At 38.1% G+C, this 17,312-nt stretch overlaps 1 protein-coding gene and 4 gene segments (V, D, J or C); all 5 read left to right on the plus strand.

Moving 5' to 3' along the window:
- Positions 1 to 670: 670 nt before the first annotated feature.
- On the plus strand, positions 671 to 1,322 carry LOC119219976 (immunoglobulin heavy variable 3-30-3-like). The segment is given in 2 exon segments: positions 671 to 742; positions 836 to 1,322. Coding segments are annotated over 2 exon segments (348 nt in total).
- Positions 1,323 to 4,120: 2,798 nt separating this feature from the next.
- LOC134132949 (Ig heavy chain V region 6.96-like) lies at positions 4,121 to 4,667 on the plus strand. The segment is given in 2 exon segments: positions 4,121 to 4,176; positions 4,260 to 4,667. Coding segments are annotated over 2 exon segments (357 nt in total).
- A 2,121-nt stretch (positions 4,668 to 6,788) lies between these two features.
- On the plus strand, positions 6,789 to 7,265 carry LOC119219977 (Ig heavy chain V region 5A-like). The segment is given in 2 exon segments: positions 6,789 to 6,828; positions 6,905 to 7,265. Coding segments are annotated over 2 exon segments (345 nt in total).
- A 1,273-nt stretch (positions 7,266 to 8,538) lies between these two features.
- On the plus strand, positions 8,539 to 16,578 carry LOC119220538 (immunoglobulin gamma-1 heavy chain-like). Its single transcript, XM_062565937.1, has 7 exons — positions 8,539 to 8,646; positions 8,731 to 9,041; positions 13,647 to 13,707; positions 14,436 to 14,729; positions 14,923 to 15,243; positions 15,386 to 15,718; positions 16,201 to 16,578. Exons 1-7 carry the CDS (start codon positions 8,598 to 8,600, stop codon positions 16,380 to 16,382), a joined length of 1,551 nt encoding a protein of 516 aa, XP_062421921.1. The 5' UTR covers positions 8,539 to 8,597; the 3' UTR covers positions 16,383 to 16,578.
- Positions 10,393 to 11,218, plus strand: LOC134132948 (immunoglobulin heavy variable 3-30-3-like). The segment is given in 2 exon segments: positions 10,393 to 10,441; positions 10,536 to 11,218. Coding segments are annotated over 2 exon segments (366 nt in total).
- Positions 16,579 to 17,312: the final 734 nt, after the last annotated feature.

Raw genomic sequence — 17,312 nt, forward strand, 5'->3', positions numbered from 1 at the left:
AGTCATCAGTGGAAAAAAGCACTTCAGTGGGGGTCCAGGACTCTGTTCATGAACCCGACTGAAGACAGGAAGAAACTGTGACTTTGCCTTTAATCTGAACATACTGAGAGGTCTAAACTGGACTCACTAGATGTTATGAGACAGAGGTGCATTCAGTTGAGAGCTCTAACAGAGACTGTTTGTACAGCTTCTCTTTCCCATAAATACAAACACACAGGGTCACTGTAAATGTGTGCACATGTCTACTTTGTGGGTTAACATTAAAACAGTTTTAAAAGGTAAGTTTTGAGTGACTTATTTAACCTACAAAGGTCCTGGATGATGGGGATAAGAGGCCTCAGACCAGTGATCTTGAAGGGAATCTTAAAGTTTGGAGGTAGAGAGAGGATCGGGTCATTAAAGGTAGTACAGGTGATGTTAAGAGAGCATATCCCTTCATTAAACTGGATTTTTCTTGCAGGTTGTGAAGGGGCCGAGCAAATACCAGGTGTAAAATAAAACATCTTCTTTCAGGTGTCACCACGTGTTTGACACTATTCCAGGCTTTGGTCTGCTGTGACAGAACAGTTCATCCCTCTTTTATAGCCTCCTTCTATATGCAAAGTAAACTTCCTCACAGCCTCCTTTAAAGACTTGATATCACGCTGTCCGTCGCAGCAGAAGAGGAGAAGCTCCTATCAGATCAACCTCCACACCAACATGTTCTCTGTAGCTCTGCTGCTGCTGCTGGCCGCTGGATGCTGTGAGTCTCACTGAGGCAGAGACATGGACATCACAGCACACTGACTGCTCACTGTTATTACACTGATACACTATTTCATGTTTGCCTCCACAGGTGTGAAGTGTGAGCAGTTGACGCAGCCGGCCTCTGTGACTGTGCAGCCCGGTCAACGTCTGACCATCACCTGTCAGGTGTCTTATGATCTTGGCTACCGGACAGCATGGATCAGACAACCTGCAGGGAAAGGACTGGAATGGATGGCCAATGGATGTGATGGATGCACCTCATTCTACAAAGATTCACTGAAGAGCAAGTTTAGCATCGAATTGGATGCTTCCAGTAAAACAGTGACTCTAAACGGACAGAATGTGCAGCCTGAAGACACGGCTGTGTATTACTGTGCAAGAGAACCACAGTAACACAAACCATCAGTACAACTGAACAAAAACCTCTCAGTGCCTGAACACTTGTTACACAAAGCCACCAGAGGAGGAGTCCTCAGACCACCAATGATTCAACACCAGCTCACTGTTACAGCAGTTTAAATAACTACATGTTACAATTACTAAAATTCTATTCTATGTATTTCCTGAATAAAAAGTTAATGACACGTTTATCACTTCAATGGCATGCCCTGAATTTTACGAGCAATAAAAATAATTGATTGGGGTTTTCTTCAGATCTTGAGTTAAAAGCTTAGAACCAAACTTTTGTCAAACCTGGACGTTAAAGAGGACTCAGATGCAGAAGGACGGACGTGTTAAGACGTTTTTATTAGGATCTCTCACACTGAGTGACAAAATTAACACCTATGAAAATTCTATAAAATCTATAAAATGTATTAAAAGAAATTATCTATGAACAGAACATTACTCATTACAGAGGAGTACCTATAAACGTGAATTATAAACTCAAAACCACTCCCTAAGGAGGAAAACAAATAATGCAATGAACAACTCAAGACTATTCTTGTCAGTACTCGGGGTGCGAGGGCAAGGAGGGAGGACTCAGATGCGGAGTATTTGTTGAAAAATAAAAGGACTTTAATCGTCAAAACTCAAAATCGCTCCAACCAAAAAAAGGGGAAGAAGGAGGAGAAAACAAAACAGACAAAAAAAAATAACAGGGACCTGGACTTGAAAACACAAATGACTTACTTGATATGATACAGAACGTCAACATGTAATGACGCCACACAAGACAAGAGACTCACAGGCCTTAAATACACAAGGGAGGTGCAGGTGATTTAACACAGGTGGAAACGATCAGGCACGGCAGACAATCACAGGGGAACACAGGACAAGGCAGGAAGTGAAGTTACCCAGGGACACAAGAGACATTGAACTAGAAAATAAAACAAGACAAGAACCCAAACCGTGACAGTTCTTGAGAAAACTCACAAACAAAAATTCACTTTCAACGGAGTCTATCAAAATGACCAATGAAAACTCTAGATTAATCTGTGAAAACTTAACAACAGAAAATCACTCGTAAGGAGGTGGAACGAATCGGATAAATGATCAAGAAGAAGCAAAACAAGGGTTACTGAGGCTGTGGTGGCAGGCTTGGGTGAACGAAAGATCAAAACACTCAGGCTCAAGATGATTGAACACATGATGATGCAATAAGACAAACATTTACTCCCTGGGCTCTTGCAGGGAAACATTTTCCTCGTCATTGCATTTTAACCCTCTCTGTTGTAAAGCACCTCACGGAGAGGACTTTACTGTCTAGTGTAGGAGTTCTTCTCAATTAAAGTGAAAACTTTGCTTTAAAAAGCAATATAACATTGGCTTCATCATTTCTAGATTATCTTGTGTTACATTAGACAGAATCCTCTAAGAGTAAAACCTATTCAAATGTTATAAAGGGACTAACAGTAAAACAAGGACAGAGGACACTGTTGAATCAAAGAGGAGGAGTCAATGCAAAACTCCGATGTCTTTCTCCTCTACTTATGTGGCTGCAGAGAGGAGGACAGAGGACAGTGGACACACAGTTAACCATGAAGGACTTTAGGACAGGACTGCTGCTTTTAACTGTCTTCTGTGCAGGTGAAGAATTTCTCTGATCTTGATTCCACACGTTTCCACTTGCTGTTAACGTATCACATGACATGCAGATCTTCTTCTCTTGACAGGTGTTGATGGTCAGACTCTGACACAATCCGAAGCAGTGATTAAAAGGCCTGATGAATCACACAAGTTGACTTGTTCAACATCTGGATTCACATTCAGCAACTACGGGATGAACTGGATCAGACAGGCTCCTGGAAAAGGACTGGAGTGGATCGCTTACATCAGCAGATCTAGTTCTTATATCTATTACTCCCCATCAGTTAAGGGTAGATTCACCATCTCCAGAGATGACTCCAGCAGTAAACTGTATCTACAGATGAACAGTCTGAAGACTGAGGACACGGCTGTGTATTACTGTGCAAGAGAACCACAGTAACACAAACCATCAGTACAACTGTACAAAAACCTCTCGGTGCCTGAACACTTGTTACACAAAGCCACCAGAGGAGGAGTCCTCAGACCACCAATGATTCAACACCAGCTCACTGTTACAGCAGTTTAAAAGCTTACAGAAAAGGTTACCAGCACTAATATGCCATGAAACAAATTATTTCCCTCATCAATTGGAAATTATAACTTGCACAAACGATTTTAGGACACACAGGATTTTATTCGCTCCTTAAACTACCGGTAAACTTACAAGGGGATTTTTGTACATCCGGAAATGAAACACTGGATAAAAAATGAATAAACTATATTTATTAACAGTAGCAACATTTCATTAAGTAAGATGCATTGAACAAAAGCTTTTGACAAGTAAAAAATGTGTTCAAATGTAACAAGTGATTCCAAGTTACATTTCTTTTATCTTCCTCTCGACCAAACTGATCCTCAAATTTCTGGCTTTATTATTTTTTCCACGGCTCCATTTGCAAAACAAAGTGCCAAAAGCACCTCAGCTGTAATGTTTGTTTTAGTTTAGTATTTCTAACTCATTGTCTTGTTATATATTGCAATCTATTCTCTATCTATAATTAATTCTTCATTTTGTGGAACTGTGGAGTTCTGAACCTCTGATCAAGGAACTAAACTGTTACCTTCGCCCCTTCTGAGACGAGACGTTATAAAGAGTCAAGTGGCTCTCATGAACATATTGGTTCACAGCTCCTTTCATCTCAGGGGGGGGGGGGGGGGGGGGGTAAACAAATTAAAAAGCCAGGATACAGCTAGATGATTATTAAAAGAGAAAACAAAACATGGTTAGTCAAAAGATACAGAGGACACTGTTGAATCAAAGAGGAGGAGTCAATGCAAAACTCAGATGTCTTTCTCCTCTACTTATGTGGCTGCAGAGAGGAGGACAGAGGACAGTGGACACACAGTTAACCATGAAGGACTTTAGGACAGGACTGCTGCTTTTAACTGTCTTCTGCTCAGGTGAAGAATTTCTCTGATCTTGATTCCACACGTTTCCACTTGCTGTTAACGTATCACATGACATGCAGATCTTCTCTTGACAGGTGTTGATGGTCAGACTCTGACACAATCCGAAGCAGTGATTAAAAGGCCTGGAGAATCACACAAGTTGACTTGTTCAACATCTGGATTTGACTTCAGCAGCTACAATATGTACTGGATCAGACAGGCTCCTGGAAAAGGACTGGAGGGGATCGCTTTAATCGGCAGATCTCCTATGTATTACTCCCCATCAGTTTGGGGAAGATTCACTGTCTCCAGAGATGACTCCAGCAGTAAACTGTATCTACAGATGAACAGTCTGAAGACTGAGGACACGGCTGTGTATTACTGTGCTAGAGACCCACAGTGAGAGACAATGATGAGAGAGCTGTTCAAAAACTACTTCCTCTATTCACCTCGTCCACTGAGGACATTCAGACGTCTCTGTGTCACTGGTCCTGAACCACAGATATAATGAAGATAGTGCATAATATTTTATTATTATATTTTTATAATATAACATTCATTCTCCTTTAATTTATTAACTATTCTAACTTATGACAAACTAATAAGTACAAAATATTTTGTTAATTTCACGACTGAACTATGGCCCTAAACCCAAATGCACGACTCCTGAGACGAGGTTAAAAATCAACGTTTATTTACAAAAGGCCACAAATGAAAATCCCTCTCAGCAGAAGAACAAACCCTAAACTACATCTAAGAACCAAAAGGATCTAGAAAATAAACACTAGGCTGAAAAATTAGCCAACAGAAAGCGAACCTGAACAAGGTACAAAGAGCAAAGCAACACTTGTCAAAGGACATTGGTCCACACGGGTTCTCTGTAACGTGGGACAAGACCAACTGGCCCAGGACAAAGGGAGACGCAGACAATACACACACAGGGTAAGGACACAGGTGGAGACAATCAGGGGCAGACAATCGGACCGGCACACAGGGGGAAGGAGCAAGTGGCCTGAAACGAGAGAAGGATTTTCAAAATAAAACAGGAAATCACAAGACAACGTAGACACGAGACAACCTGACTGGCACCTCTTCTTGGACATGACATGCCAGCAGATGTGTTTCCTCTTACCACTGCCATCGGTTATTTTTGCATGTCTCAGGTTTCACTTCATAAATAGCTAATTTCTTCTTAAGTCTCCATGTTTCTCTGCATGTCTGTGGCTTCAAATGACTGATATTTAAATAATTATATATAAATAAAAGCTGCAGCAAATTTAAATATTAAAATTCTAGAGTTTACACAAATGAAGTGAGATTATCTTACTCTCACTTCATTTGTGTAAACTCCAGAACGATAACGATCCAAATATTTCACTAACACTTTTGAAAATGTATTATTGGAACTAGTGTATTGCAGGGGTTTGAGCGAGTTATGAAATGAATTCATGAAAAAATGTATGAAAGAATCAAATATAGATTTAATCTTAGGTTTTATTATTAATAAATGTTGCATATGGAATAAAGGCTTTGACAACACCCTCTGAAAGAAGTAAGATTTTCCCTTGTGAAGCACTTATTAAAAACATCCCATGACACTCAAAGCATGAGAACCTCTGATACAGCTGTTGGCAGCTGGATGTGAGTTTGTGTCAGTTGTTGTTCTTGACAGAATAACTTTATGATTCCCGAAAAAAATAATTGTGTTTTTTAAAAGGGGTCAAATCTGAACAGTTGACACATTGAGTGCTAGCAGCTTATGTCACAGGCTGAATTGATGAATGGTCACTGAACTTCAACAAATACTTTTAGTTTCTATAAACTGAGACACAATAACAACACAACATTACATTATGTGGAATATCTAATATTGTCTTTTGTGAGTTTCGCTCTCTGTTACTAAAATAAATTCCACTGTTCTCATCCTTGACAAACACTTGGATTTACTCTTTCATTGTAACATTCCGTTAATCTCACGTGTGTGTTTCCTGGTCATTTTGTCTCTAACCCCTCCTGTCTTTTCTGTTTATGTCCTCATGTTCCTCCTGATTTCTTATTCACACCTGCGTTCACCTGCCCACTACCTCACCTCGTCTCCCAGGTTTCCCTCTGCTCTTGAGTCACTCCGCTGCACCAGAACCGTTACAATCATGATGTTTATGTGCCCTGGCTAATGGAAAATAATTCATAAAATAAAATAATCTGGACTCAGTACTTTAGAGTCCATCATTAATGGTAAAAAGTGCCGGCACAAAAACAGTTGATTTCATTCTAACATTTTATTTAATAATTTAAAACATGCCAAACAAGCAACAACGTATCTTTGTTTGCAATTTTGAATTAATTGAGAGTTTCTGATTTGAAAGCAAGAGTTGACATGTGTTTAAGTTCTGTAAATGGAGCTAAGTGTGTTTTCTTTGTGCTCAGAGGTGAGTTCAAAGCACGTTTTCACTGTGCAGATATAATGAACAGATTGGAGAGACTGTCCAACTGGCTCCAGTTAGACCAACGTGGAAGTTTCATATGTGTGATCCCATGCAAACTCAGGGACCTTCCTTGTTGCTCAGCTATAAAAACATCACATCAGTCTGTTGAGTTCACAGCTCGTCAGGTTCAACATCACCATGTTCTCAATAGCTCTGCTGCTGTCGTTGGCAGCTGGATGTAAGTTCCTCTTGATTCATCAAGTCATTCCTTATTCTTGTATAACTTGATGTTAAAGAAAAATCTTTTTTAACAGGCTTTAAATGTGAGCAGTTGACGCAGCCGGCCTCTGTGACTGTGCAGCCCGGTCAACGTCTGATCATCACCTGTCAGGTGTCTTATGCTCTGAGCAGCTACCGGACAGCATGGATCAGACAACCTGCAGGGAAAGGACTGGAATGGATTGGATATAAATATACTGGAGCGTCATACTACAAAGATTCACTGAAGAGCAAGTTTAGTATCGACTTGGATGCTTCCAGTAAAACAGTGACTCTAAACGGACAGAATGTGCAGCCTGAAGACACGGCTGTGTATTACTGTGCTAGAGACCCACAGTAACACAAACCATCAGTACAACTGAACAAAAACCTCTCAGTGCCTGAACACTTGTTACACAAAGCCACCAGAGGAGGAGTCCTCAGACCACCAATGATTCCCTAACAGCTCATTGTTACAGCAGTTTAAATACCTACACATTACAATTACTAATATTATATTCTATGCATTTCCTGAATACGTTGATGACACATTTATTAATTGTGCTACATTGAATTTTACAAGCAATGAAAATGATCAGTTTTATTATTATTTACTTCTGAAACACTCCAAATTTTTTTTTTGTATGTTATCCCACAATGGAAAATAATTGCTTGACTAACTTATTTGTTTAGGCTTTCTCACCATAGAAACTCAATCGCAGACCAAGTTGCAAAAAACCCAAACAAGTTTATTTCCTCCAAAACAGAATTCCAAAACATCCAAAAGATGGCAAAACCTGCCTTAAAAAAAGGGAAAAAAAAACAAGGGACTCAAAATACAGCCAACCAAAAGACACACTTATTCATAGGAGGGGAAACTAACGAGATGGAGATGAGAGGGGACAGGTGAGTGACAAGGCCGGGATGTAGCAGAGGGCGGAGTCTACAGACAAGGACAATCACATGACACAATAAACACACCGGGGGAAACCTGTGGCTTAACACAACACAGTGACCACAGTGAAACATGTCTTTGACCCCAGGGATCCTAACAGTTACCGCTATTAAGTTGAGTTAAATCTGCTTTGTTGGTTTTGTAAATGTCTGACCTGTGCTATATTTATGTGGCCTTTATCAAAATGATGCTCTGAAGAATAAGTTCATCTACAGCAGAGACACTTCTTCCTCCAACAGTGACTTTAAAAGCACAGAATCATCAAACTGAGGACACAGCTGTGTGTTGCTGTGTGCGTTATCCCTCAGAGATACAAACCACCAACAGACCTGCACAAGTACCAGCAACCAGGTGACTCACCCACACACTGTCAAACACATTTAAATAAATATGTTATGAAGCAGTTTTTTAAGAATTCAAAACCAAAAACTAAGACATTAAAGATACTGATTCCCATTTAAACTATAGCATATACAAAGTAATTATCAGCTCAATATAATACAATTAGAATAATATGTTTGTACTTTTCCTTTAGCACAAATATTTTTACATTATGAATAGTTGTCATTCATTTGGAGCTTTTACATCACCCTTCTTTGCTGTTGTGTACTTATTTGATTTCAACTGCTTTCCATTTTGTCTTTTGAAACCTGTTGAGGGAGGTTCATGCAAATTGTTCCTTCCTTAAAATCATGCCGTATGCAGCTCTCATGTCATTGATGACATGTCATGATATCTTGAAAACATTCAGAGCAGAAAGCAGTGGATGAAGTGTTAATAAGTGTTTAAACGTAATGGAAAATATGATTTCCTGGAGTTTGTTCTTCATAGTTACTATTAATGGTGAGAACAGTTTCTGCTTTAACATGTGGAGACACTCACTTATCTACCTGTGAGGTGGGCTGATTACAATGTCTTTTCTTACAGGAGTTTGGAGTGAGATCAAACTGGAACAGTCTCCCTCCGAGGTGAAAAAACCTGAAGAGAAAGTGAAGATGTCATGTATCATATCAGGTTATAGCATGACAAGCGCCTATATTCACTGGATACGACAGAGGCCAGGAAACGCTCTGGAGTGGATTGGGTGGATGAACACAGGGAACAACTCTCCTACTTTTAGCAGCTCCTTTCAAAGCCGCTTCATCATGACTGAAGATGTGCCCAAGAGCACTCAGTACCTGGAGGTCACGAGCCTGAAAGCAGAAGACTCAGCTGTTTACTTCTGTGCTCGAGACACAGTGACTGAAGACAGTGGAGCAGCTGAACAAAAACATCCACAGACAACAAACAGCAACGTTGACTTGAGGAGATTTGGGTTTTCTCACCAACTGCAACAGTACTTTAATATATTTAATATCTTCATGATGTTTCATCACTCACAGTTATATAAAGTGTTCTTTCACTTGTAAACATGTGAATTAATTCTAAATGACTAATGACATAAACGATTAATTATATGAAAATAAGTTTCCAAGTGGCTCTCTGGTTGGTAGGATTATGGTATATTTATGTTTGTAATACTTTGGAGCTACTCTTATCGATACCATGTTGTAATGAATGCTTTTAAAAGCACATGAAGAATAAACAAATTAATTCTAAACATAATGGGAATTCATTAAAAAAATACACAACATCGTTTGTTCAGTATTGTTTCTATTTGTATCGAAGCCTCTATATGCTGTTATTAATACATCTTAAATGTCAAGATCAAGTACATTTTCTTTTTGTATATATATATTTTTATGAATGATAAGACAGACATCAGATAATCTTTCCTCTTCTACTTTACTGACTGCTTTGGCCAGCAGGGAGGTTTACGAAATAATTTTGTTGAAATACAACAAGTGGGTTTCAAATGTAAAACATGTTCATCAATCTTGAAAAGACTTATTAATAAAGTGTTGACTTAATATTCTAAACCACTAAATAACAGTAACAGGCAAAGTGCTCATAAACTAAATTAATCTGTACTTCAGCTGGTTCACCTCGACGTCTCCACTGTCTGTGTGTGTGTTTGTCTTTGTGTGTCTGTGTGTGTGTCTTTGTGTGTCTGTGTGTGTGTGTGTGTACACAGACAGCAGCAGAGATTGTTGCTGTAGCCTGATAATAAATTACTACAAACATTAAAAAGTACCAATAAAAAGAAGCACTTCTGATCTTTAATAATTTAGAGCTCCTGTTTAATACTGAGTGTTTACTACCTCTATTTAATGTAAAAAACAAAATGCTGTCATTAGAGCCATGTTAATGTTTCCGTTCTGAGCTGCTATGAAACATGTAGGTAGAAAAGTTAACAAAACATAATGATTCTTAGTTTCACATCATTATTAACTGATTGAAACATAGTGTTGCAAATTATAATTCGACCAATAATCTTCCTGAATGTTTCACATATTTCCTTTAATGTAAGTTAAAACGTCTAAAAATCTAGAGGAATGACTCCTGACTTTTCTCTTCTTCACCCAACAATAAAGTGAAAGCCAAGCTGGTTCTAGGTCTCTGCTCCCTGTGAGGAGGAGTCAATGCAAAACTCTGATGTCTTGTACCTACAAGAGGAGGAAAGAGAGCAGAGGACACACACAGTTAAACATGAGGCACTGCAGGACAGGACCGCTGCTTCTAACTATCTGCTGGGCAGGTGAAGCTTTTCACTCATTCTGTCACTTCATAGAGTTGGAAACCAGTTGAAGTTTGTGTGATTCTCTCTGTGCTGATTAATGATTTCTCTGCAGGCGTTTCCAGTCAGACTCTGAGTGAGTCTGAACCAGCGGTGAAGCTCCCAGGAGAATCCCATAAACTGACCTGTACCTATGCAGGAATATCAGATGATGATGCTCATATCAGCTGGATCAGACAAGCTGAAGGAAAAGGACTGGAGTGGATCGCCCACATTTCTGCTCCCAATGGACAAAATAAATATTATTCCACGTCTGTCCTGAATCGTTTCACCATTTCCAGAGACAACGCCGTGGACCAGGTGTCTCTGCAGATGAACAATCTGACGACTGAAGACTCTGCTGTTTATTATTGTGCTCGGATGCCACAGTGATGCAGGAAGCCACACAACTGTACAAACACTTCACCCATTTCACTGTGTCAGTCGCTGATACTAAGGATTTATAAAATACCCCCTAGTGTTGATTGTTGGAACCAGGGGGAGACACTGGAAGGATGGACTAGATAAACTAGAAGTTCATTCAAAGTTAATTTTCATCATATTCAGCAACTATCTCACTGAAAAGTAATTGAGGTAACAAATATGTTTTCACTCCTTACGTTTTTGTCCTTTCTGCAAGTTGTGTGCAAGTAGAGTGTCAGGAACGGGGAAGGCAGAGGCAGGCGGGAGGACCCAAACACTGACTTGCCAATAAAATGGTACTTTTAATAATCAAACTCATGCAGAACATGCAGAACACACACAGGCTGCAGGCTGCATACATGCAATGACGCCACCAGGGGCACAAGACACACAGGGCTTGAATACACAGGGGAGGTGCAGGTGATTGGACACAGGTGGAAACAATCATGGACACTGCAGACAATCACAGGGGATGACAGGACAAGGCAGGAAGTGAAGTTAACACTACAAAATAAAACAGGAAGTATACAAAAACCGTGACATAGAGAGGGTCAGCGCCATTTAATTTGACGTCCAAAACCCACTGAACACTGAAAGCTCATGTCATCTTTGTTCTTGATTAAAAACAAAAACCTTGCTGAATCTTTGTCTCCTGTTTACTTAAATTCTATGCTAATGTATTTTCAATTTGGTGAATTTTTGGTCTATTTTTCAAGTAATGGTGAATTAAAATGATGCCATAATGTTTTATTAGATTAATGTCTAAATCATGAGTTTAACTGTGATGAAGTTCCACGTCTCCAGCTGTGTGGGAACTGTCTCCTCTTTGATCCCATCTGTCTCTGTGGACCAAAGCTGTGTGGATGGAGGAGAAGGTGTGAACTTCTCCGGAAAATACAACTTTTATTCATTAGAGACTTTATAACTGATCTTCTACCACAATTATAAAACAGTCCAAATAAAGCATATGACCATGAACTGCAGCATGAGGAGCCTCTGCAGACAGCAGCATCATTAAAGTGAAACTATGTGCGGTTGAATCACACGTCTGACACACAGTCAGACACGTCAATTGTGGTTTGTGTTGATCAAATCAAACATTAACGCAGTGGTTAAAACATCCATCACATTCTTTATTGACACTTCGAATGACAGCAAATTCTTCTTTTGGTATCATCTGTTCTGTTAAAACATGTTTGCATTAATTTAATATAATCTTGAATGTGCAGTGCAATGTGTTTTATTATAATATTTATTAATTTTTAAATGACTTTTAAACTCATTTGATAATATTACAATACAATTTCATGTCAATAACAAGTTATAACAAACATTTAAGCTTTTAGTGATTTTAAATCAAAATATGACAAAATTTCACATTTTGAAAAATAAAATGTTTTTGTTTGTAAGTTTTGTTTACAGTTTACAGTTTTGCTGTATGAGAATAATAAATGTTGCTATTTCATATAATATGATTTTGTTTACTATGTTTGCTTCTCTTTTGATGTGATACCGTAGGTTACATCATATTTGGATAAAGACGTCACTCAGCCATGTGGAAATGATTGTGTGCTTGTGTTGAACAGAAAGGCTTCTGAATGTGTCGTTGTTACAAACCAACAAGCGTTTCTTCAGTTTCCTGGTGATTCTGAACATATCATCTTCCTCTCTGCACCTCTGGGACACACCGGAAACTTTTTAGAAACTGTCAGAACTACAAACTGCATTCCAGCCTTTTTCTGTGTGTACTTTTATTTAATTTGAATTCTTAAACTTTAATAATAAAAAAAACAGTGATAATTATCACCGTTTCAATACAGATGTTTTTCATGAGAAATAAACATTTCTAAACTTTCTACGTTATACTTTCAATGTTTTTAAACTGTTTCGAACTAATGTTTTTACAGAGAAAATACTGTCATCGTTTGAATATAAAACTATTTAGTTTTACTGCAACTACCTTAAAACCCTGAAGTTGCGAGAGGTAAAAAAATTAGAACGAATTAAATGGGAAAAGGAAAAAAAGAAGAGATGAAGTGTGAGTGTTTGAAAATGAAAAATAACAATAATCCAATAATAAAAGTATTTCTTGACCCATCACATAACAGTAGCTTGACAAACGGATAAAAATAAACATAGGAAATTAAATGTGTTACAACCCATGAACAACTGCTGTGTTAAATTAAATTAATTAAAGACATTAAAATTAACAAATATATATGGATTAAAAACAATACGCAAAAGATAAGTAACATATTTTAGGAACCTTCAACAGTTTTATTGATTAGAATATGAGTTTGTTTTTAGTCTTACCCACTGCTGACACTACGTTTCCAGTGCAGGAAGCTGTGGGTGAGGTTTTTGTACTAGTGTTTATCACAGTGTGGGGTATGGGACGCACTGCGATATTCATCCATACAAAAACCTAAGAGCAGAATCTTTAAACTCTCCCATTCTCATTGTGATAAACCAACAGGACGGACTGTTTTTCAACTGAATTGTAGAGTAAGTACTGTGTTTATCACTTTAAGATGGATATTAGTCATTAAAAGTTTGTTTATAAGTAGATTAAAGTCACAGAGGTAAATGTCATCATCCAGTAAATCAACTTTCACAACTGATTGAGAATCAGAAAAAAAAGAAAAACTCTAAAGATACAATCATGTCATTATTTTGAGCAAGTTTTTTGTGTGTTTCAGTCACTTAATTAAGTTTTGAAGGTATTTTTCTGGTACGACAGGTTTTTGTGAGCCAGTGACAGGAGATGCATCACTGTGATTACTTTGACTACTGGGGACAAGGGACTGAAGTTACAGTATCGTCAGGTAAGTCACATTTAAACATTGTATTTTTACTACAACGTTTATATATTTAAAGTGATTGCTAGTGGTAGAGAATTTTAAATGATGATCTTATCTCGCTTTACATAAATGTAACAACCATAGATCAGATGAGGCAGATGTTTCTAACACAGCTGTTCTTAGAAAGCCTTTAAAAAAGTTTCTTCTTTTGGAATAACTCTTAATGGATTTTAATTGCGGCTGATAAACATTTGCATTACTACATTCATATTTTTAGAGAGTTTTAATCTATTTTCTGTTTCTTACTATTAATTATACAGGAATGATGTATTCATCAACAGTCCATCAACAGAAATCAGCATTTGAATTATTGAGAGATAAACTTTTGATTTTGTTTTTACATTTATTATAGCGATAACCAAAAGCCTTTTTATTATTATACCGTAAGCACTCCGTATTAAATGAATGAATAGGACATCATAATAATAAGTTACAATACTTGAAAAATATAAAGAACATGGCAAAATATTTTAATGAGGTGGAGACATGACATGCAGAAAATGTTTTTAATTGATTAATTCTTAATTAAAACGGGGCAGTAATTCTTTGAAGTTCCACAGATACAACTCTGATCCAGAATGTTCTTACATTATTCCTGAGAAAAATGCAAGAATAATCCAAAGTGCTTTCTTCTTACTGAAGTATTTTTCACTGAAGCAACTGATCTGTGGAAAATTATTTCACTTTCACAGAACCGACTGCATCACCAGCTGTGTTTCCTTTGGTGATGTGTGAACCCGAGTGTGCAGATAAAATCACCCTCGGGTGTCTTGCACACAACTTCTTCCCAAAGAGTCTTACTTTCCAGTGGACCAATTCTAGTGGAGCCGCTCTGACTGCTGATCAATATCCTTCAATTCTGAAGAACAACAAATATACAGGAGTCAGTTTGCTCAAAGTAACAAAGTCTGACTGGAAATCAAGGAGCTCTTTTCAATGTTCTGTGACGCACAAAGGAGGCTCAAGCAGTGTGACACTGGGAAAAAGTATGTGATGTTTTATTTACTCTTTACTATTGTTTGACTATTATTTACTCATTTTATTCATGAAATGTTCTTTAATGAACCCTGTTCATATATAACACAATCTGACTAATTTTATATTCACATTTTAAATGAATTATTAAAAAACTGATCTGTAGAATGATGGATATTTCTGCTCTTTCCTCCACATGATTAGAGGTCTGTGGTCCTGTGATAAGTAATATCACAATGACACTGAAATCGACAAATCCCAAAGACATTTTCAACAACAACCAGTTAAAGTTTGAGTGCAGGATTGAAGGACTGGACCAGAACACCATGAATGAAATTAATTTCACTTGGAAATTAGATGAAAACATTAAAACGGAGAACATCAGTGAAACAAGAGACTCCACACGCAGCAAAATCAGCACTTTGACTCGAAACAGCTCTGAATGGCAGACAATCAACAAAGTGACCTGTTCTGCTGAAGGCCCAAAAACACACGTTTCTAAAGATCTGCATATCTACAAAGGAGGTATGTTACTAAGTGATGGAGAATGATTAGTAATCTGTAAGTCTGGGGAGAAAGACAGTTTATACACACAAAATATGATCCAAGATTAGCAAACGCAAAGCTTGAATCTGAACGTGTTCACTAAGGAGAGTTTCTCTTTCAGATGATGTCCCAAAAGTAACTATTCACATCCTCCCAATGGAAGACGTCAAGCAAGGAGCTGAGGTCACTATGTTGTGTCTGGTCTCTAGCAAGAAACAGCAGGATTTCTACATCGCCTGGTTAGAAGGGGAAAAAAACAATGTCAGCGTCTATAACGATGGCATCGACTTCCCCCCTATGAAGACTGAACACGGCTTCTCAGCTACGAGTCTTTACACCACCTCCTTCAAAAGTTGGAACAACACCGTCATGTTCTCCTGCAACGTGTGGACACCTGGTGGCAGAAATTTCACACAATTTCAAGTGTCTTCTTTGGCGATTAGATCAAATGAATGTAAGGATTGAGCCTTAAATGTGTCATCTTGTGCTAATGTGCTGTCATGTCTGTGTCCTCTCTGTCATGGAACCCGTCTTTGTGATTGTAAGAGTAACAGCCAGTTTGTCAATTCACTTTGGTTTGTCATCGTATTGTGTTTGAATCTGTCTTTGTCACATCGTCCAAGAGCTTGATAAATGTGCTGACTGTTTCAAATAAATGTTGCATGGAAACAACGTTGTTATATGTTCACGCATGACTTCAATATTCTGAAACACATGTTGTACGAGGAGTTTTTAGCTGATACCTCGTATACTTCCCTCTTCCACTGTTCACATAGATCAACGTAACACATGTTGAGAGTGAACAATGCTTGATTTAAGTTCATGAGCACTATTCAAGTGAGGAATGGGCATCTGTGTGTTACCTTTGTTCACACACACACACAGACACACACATCTAACCCACCCATACCCTCCTCTTCTTAAATTCTATTCCAGCTTTAAAACTGCGTGTCGCTATGAGCTGCACAGATGATGCCATTGATGAAGATGAGTACAGCAGCCTGTGGTCCACCACCTCCTCCTTCATATTCCTCTTCATATCCTCTCTCATTTACAGCATGGTGTTCAGCCTGGTCAAGGTAAACATGCAGACTTTCTCTGTGTTTCAGCTGCACTGAGAACTTAAGAAAGTATAAGAGACGATACAGGATTCATAGATTCACTGAATGTGGCCAATGTTTTACTGTGAAAGTTATTAGAATGATCCCAAAAATGATGGCATCAATAAGTCTTAATAAAATGTGACTAAAGAGACAAAAAATGAATACACATTACTTATGTAATTGCTTATCAGCAATATCTGATCTGCTAATGGACATCAAATCATTCTGTCTGAGGGGTGAATTGATCCATCTGGTAACAACAAATCTGTGACTTTAAGGGTCGTGGTGTAGAATTGCATCACTTTCAGTGAACAGAATGTATCTTTCCATGTGGAATCAGCACATGTGGCTGATCCACATCCAGCAGCAGCAGCAGAGTGAAGAACCTCTCCAGGCTCAGACAACGTGCTGCTTTGTGTGTTTTAAATGCTGCAACACACGACACAGACGGCATGTTGAAGTACAAAGTTATTCTAATGGTTACAGAACAGACTGGACCTGCAGAAAGGTTCATGGCCAAAGCTATTCTGTTGTGAAGAAAAAGAGATCAGCTGTCAATTCTCCATCAGTGTAAATATCTGGATTAAAGTAACAATCAAACGTCATCACTGTTTAATAATATGTAACAATCAATATCATAAATATTTCTTTTGTTTGTTTTTCAGATGAAGAGGCCATGAGATGAGATTGATGCATAGCATGGACTGCACTTCTACATTTATAAGTATTATAAAACATGTAAATGAGTGCTAGATTAAATGATGGTCAAATAAAAGATAGAATTGTAATTGTTAGTCATTTAGATGAATAGATTCCCCTGCATTGACTTCTGTTCTTGCATTATGACACATGTTGTACAATAATTTTCTTGCAGACTTAAATATTGTTTAAAGTTTTATACATTGCCTCATGAATGTAAAATTGCACTAGTTATTTTGTATGATG

This window comes from Pungitius pungitius, chromosome 12 (assembly GCF_949316345.1).
Source record: "Pungitius pungitius chromosome 12, fPunPun2.1, whole genome shotgun sequence".
NCBI classification, from domain to species: domain Eukaryota; kingdom Metazoa; phylum Chordata; class Actinopteri; order Perciformes; family Gasterosteidae; genus Pungitius; species Pungitius pungitius.

Bases quoted from the DNA above. Each gene is read 5' to 3' on its own strand.
- LOC119220538 (XM_062565937.1), top strand. From the start codon at position 8,598: ATGGAAAATATGATTTCCTGGAGTTTGTTCTTCATAGTTACTATTAAT. The intron at 8,647-8,730 runs GTGAGAACAGTT...CTTTTCTTACAG, and splicing joins CTTCATAGTTACTATTAATG to GAGTTTGGAGTGAGATCAAA. The intron at 14,730-14,922 runs GTATGTGATGTT...CCACATGATTAG, and splicing joins CAGTGTGACACTGGGAAAAA to AGGTCTGTGGTCCTGTGATA.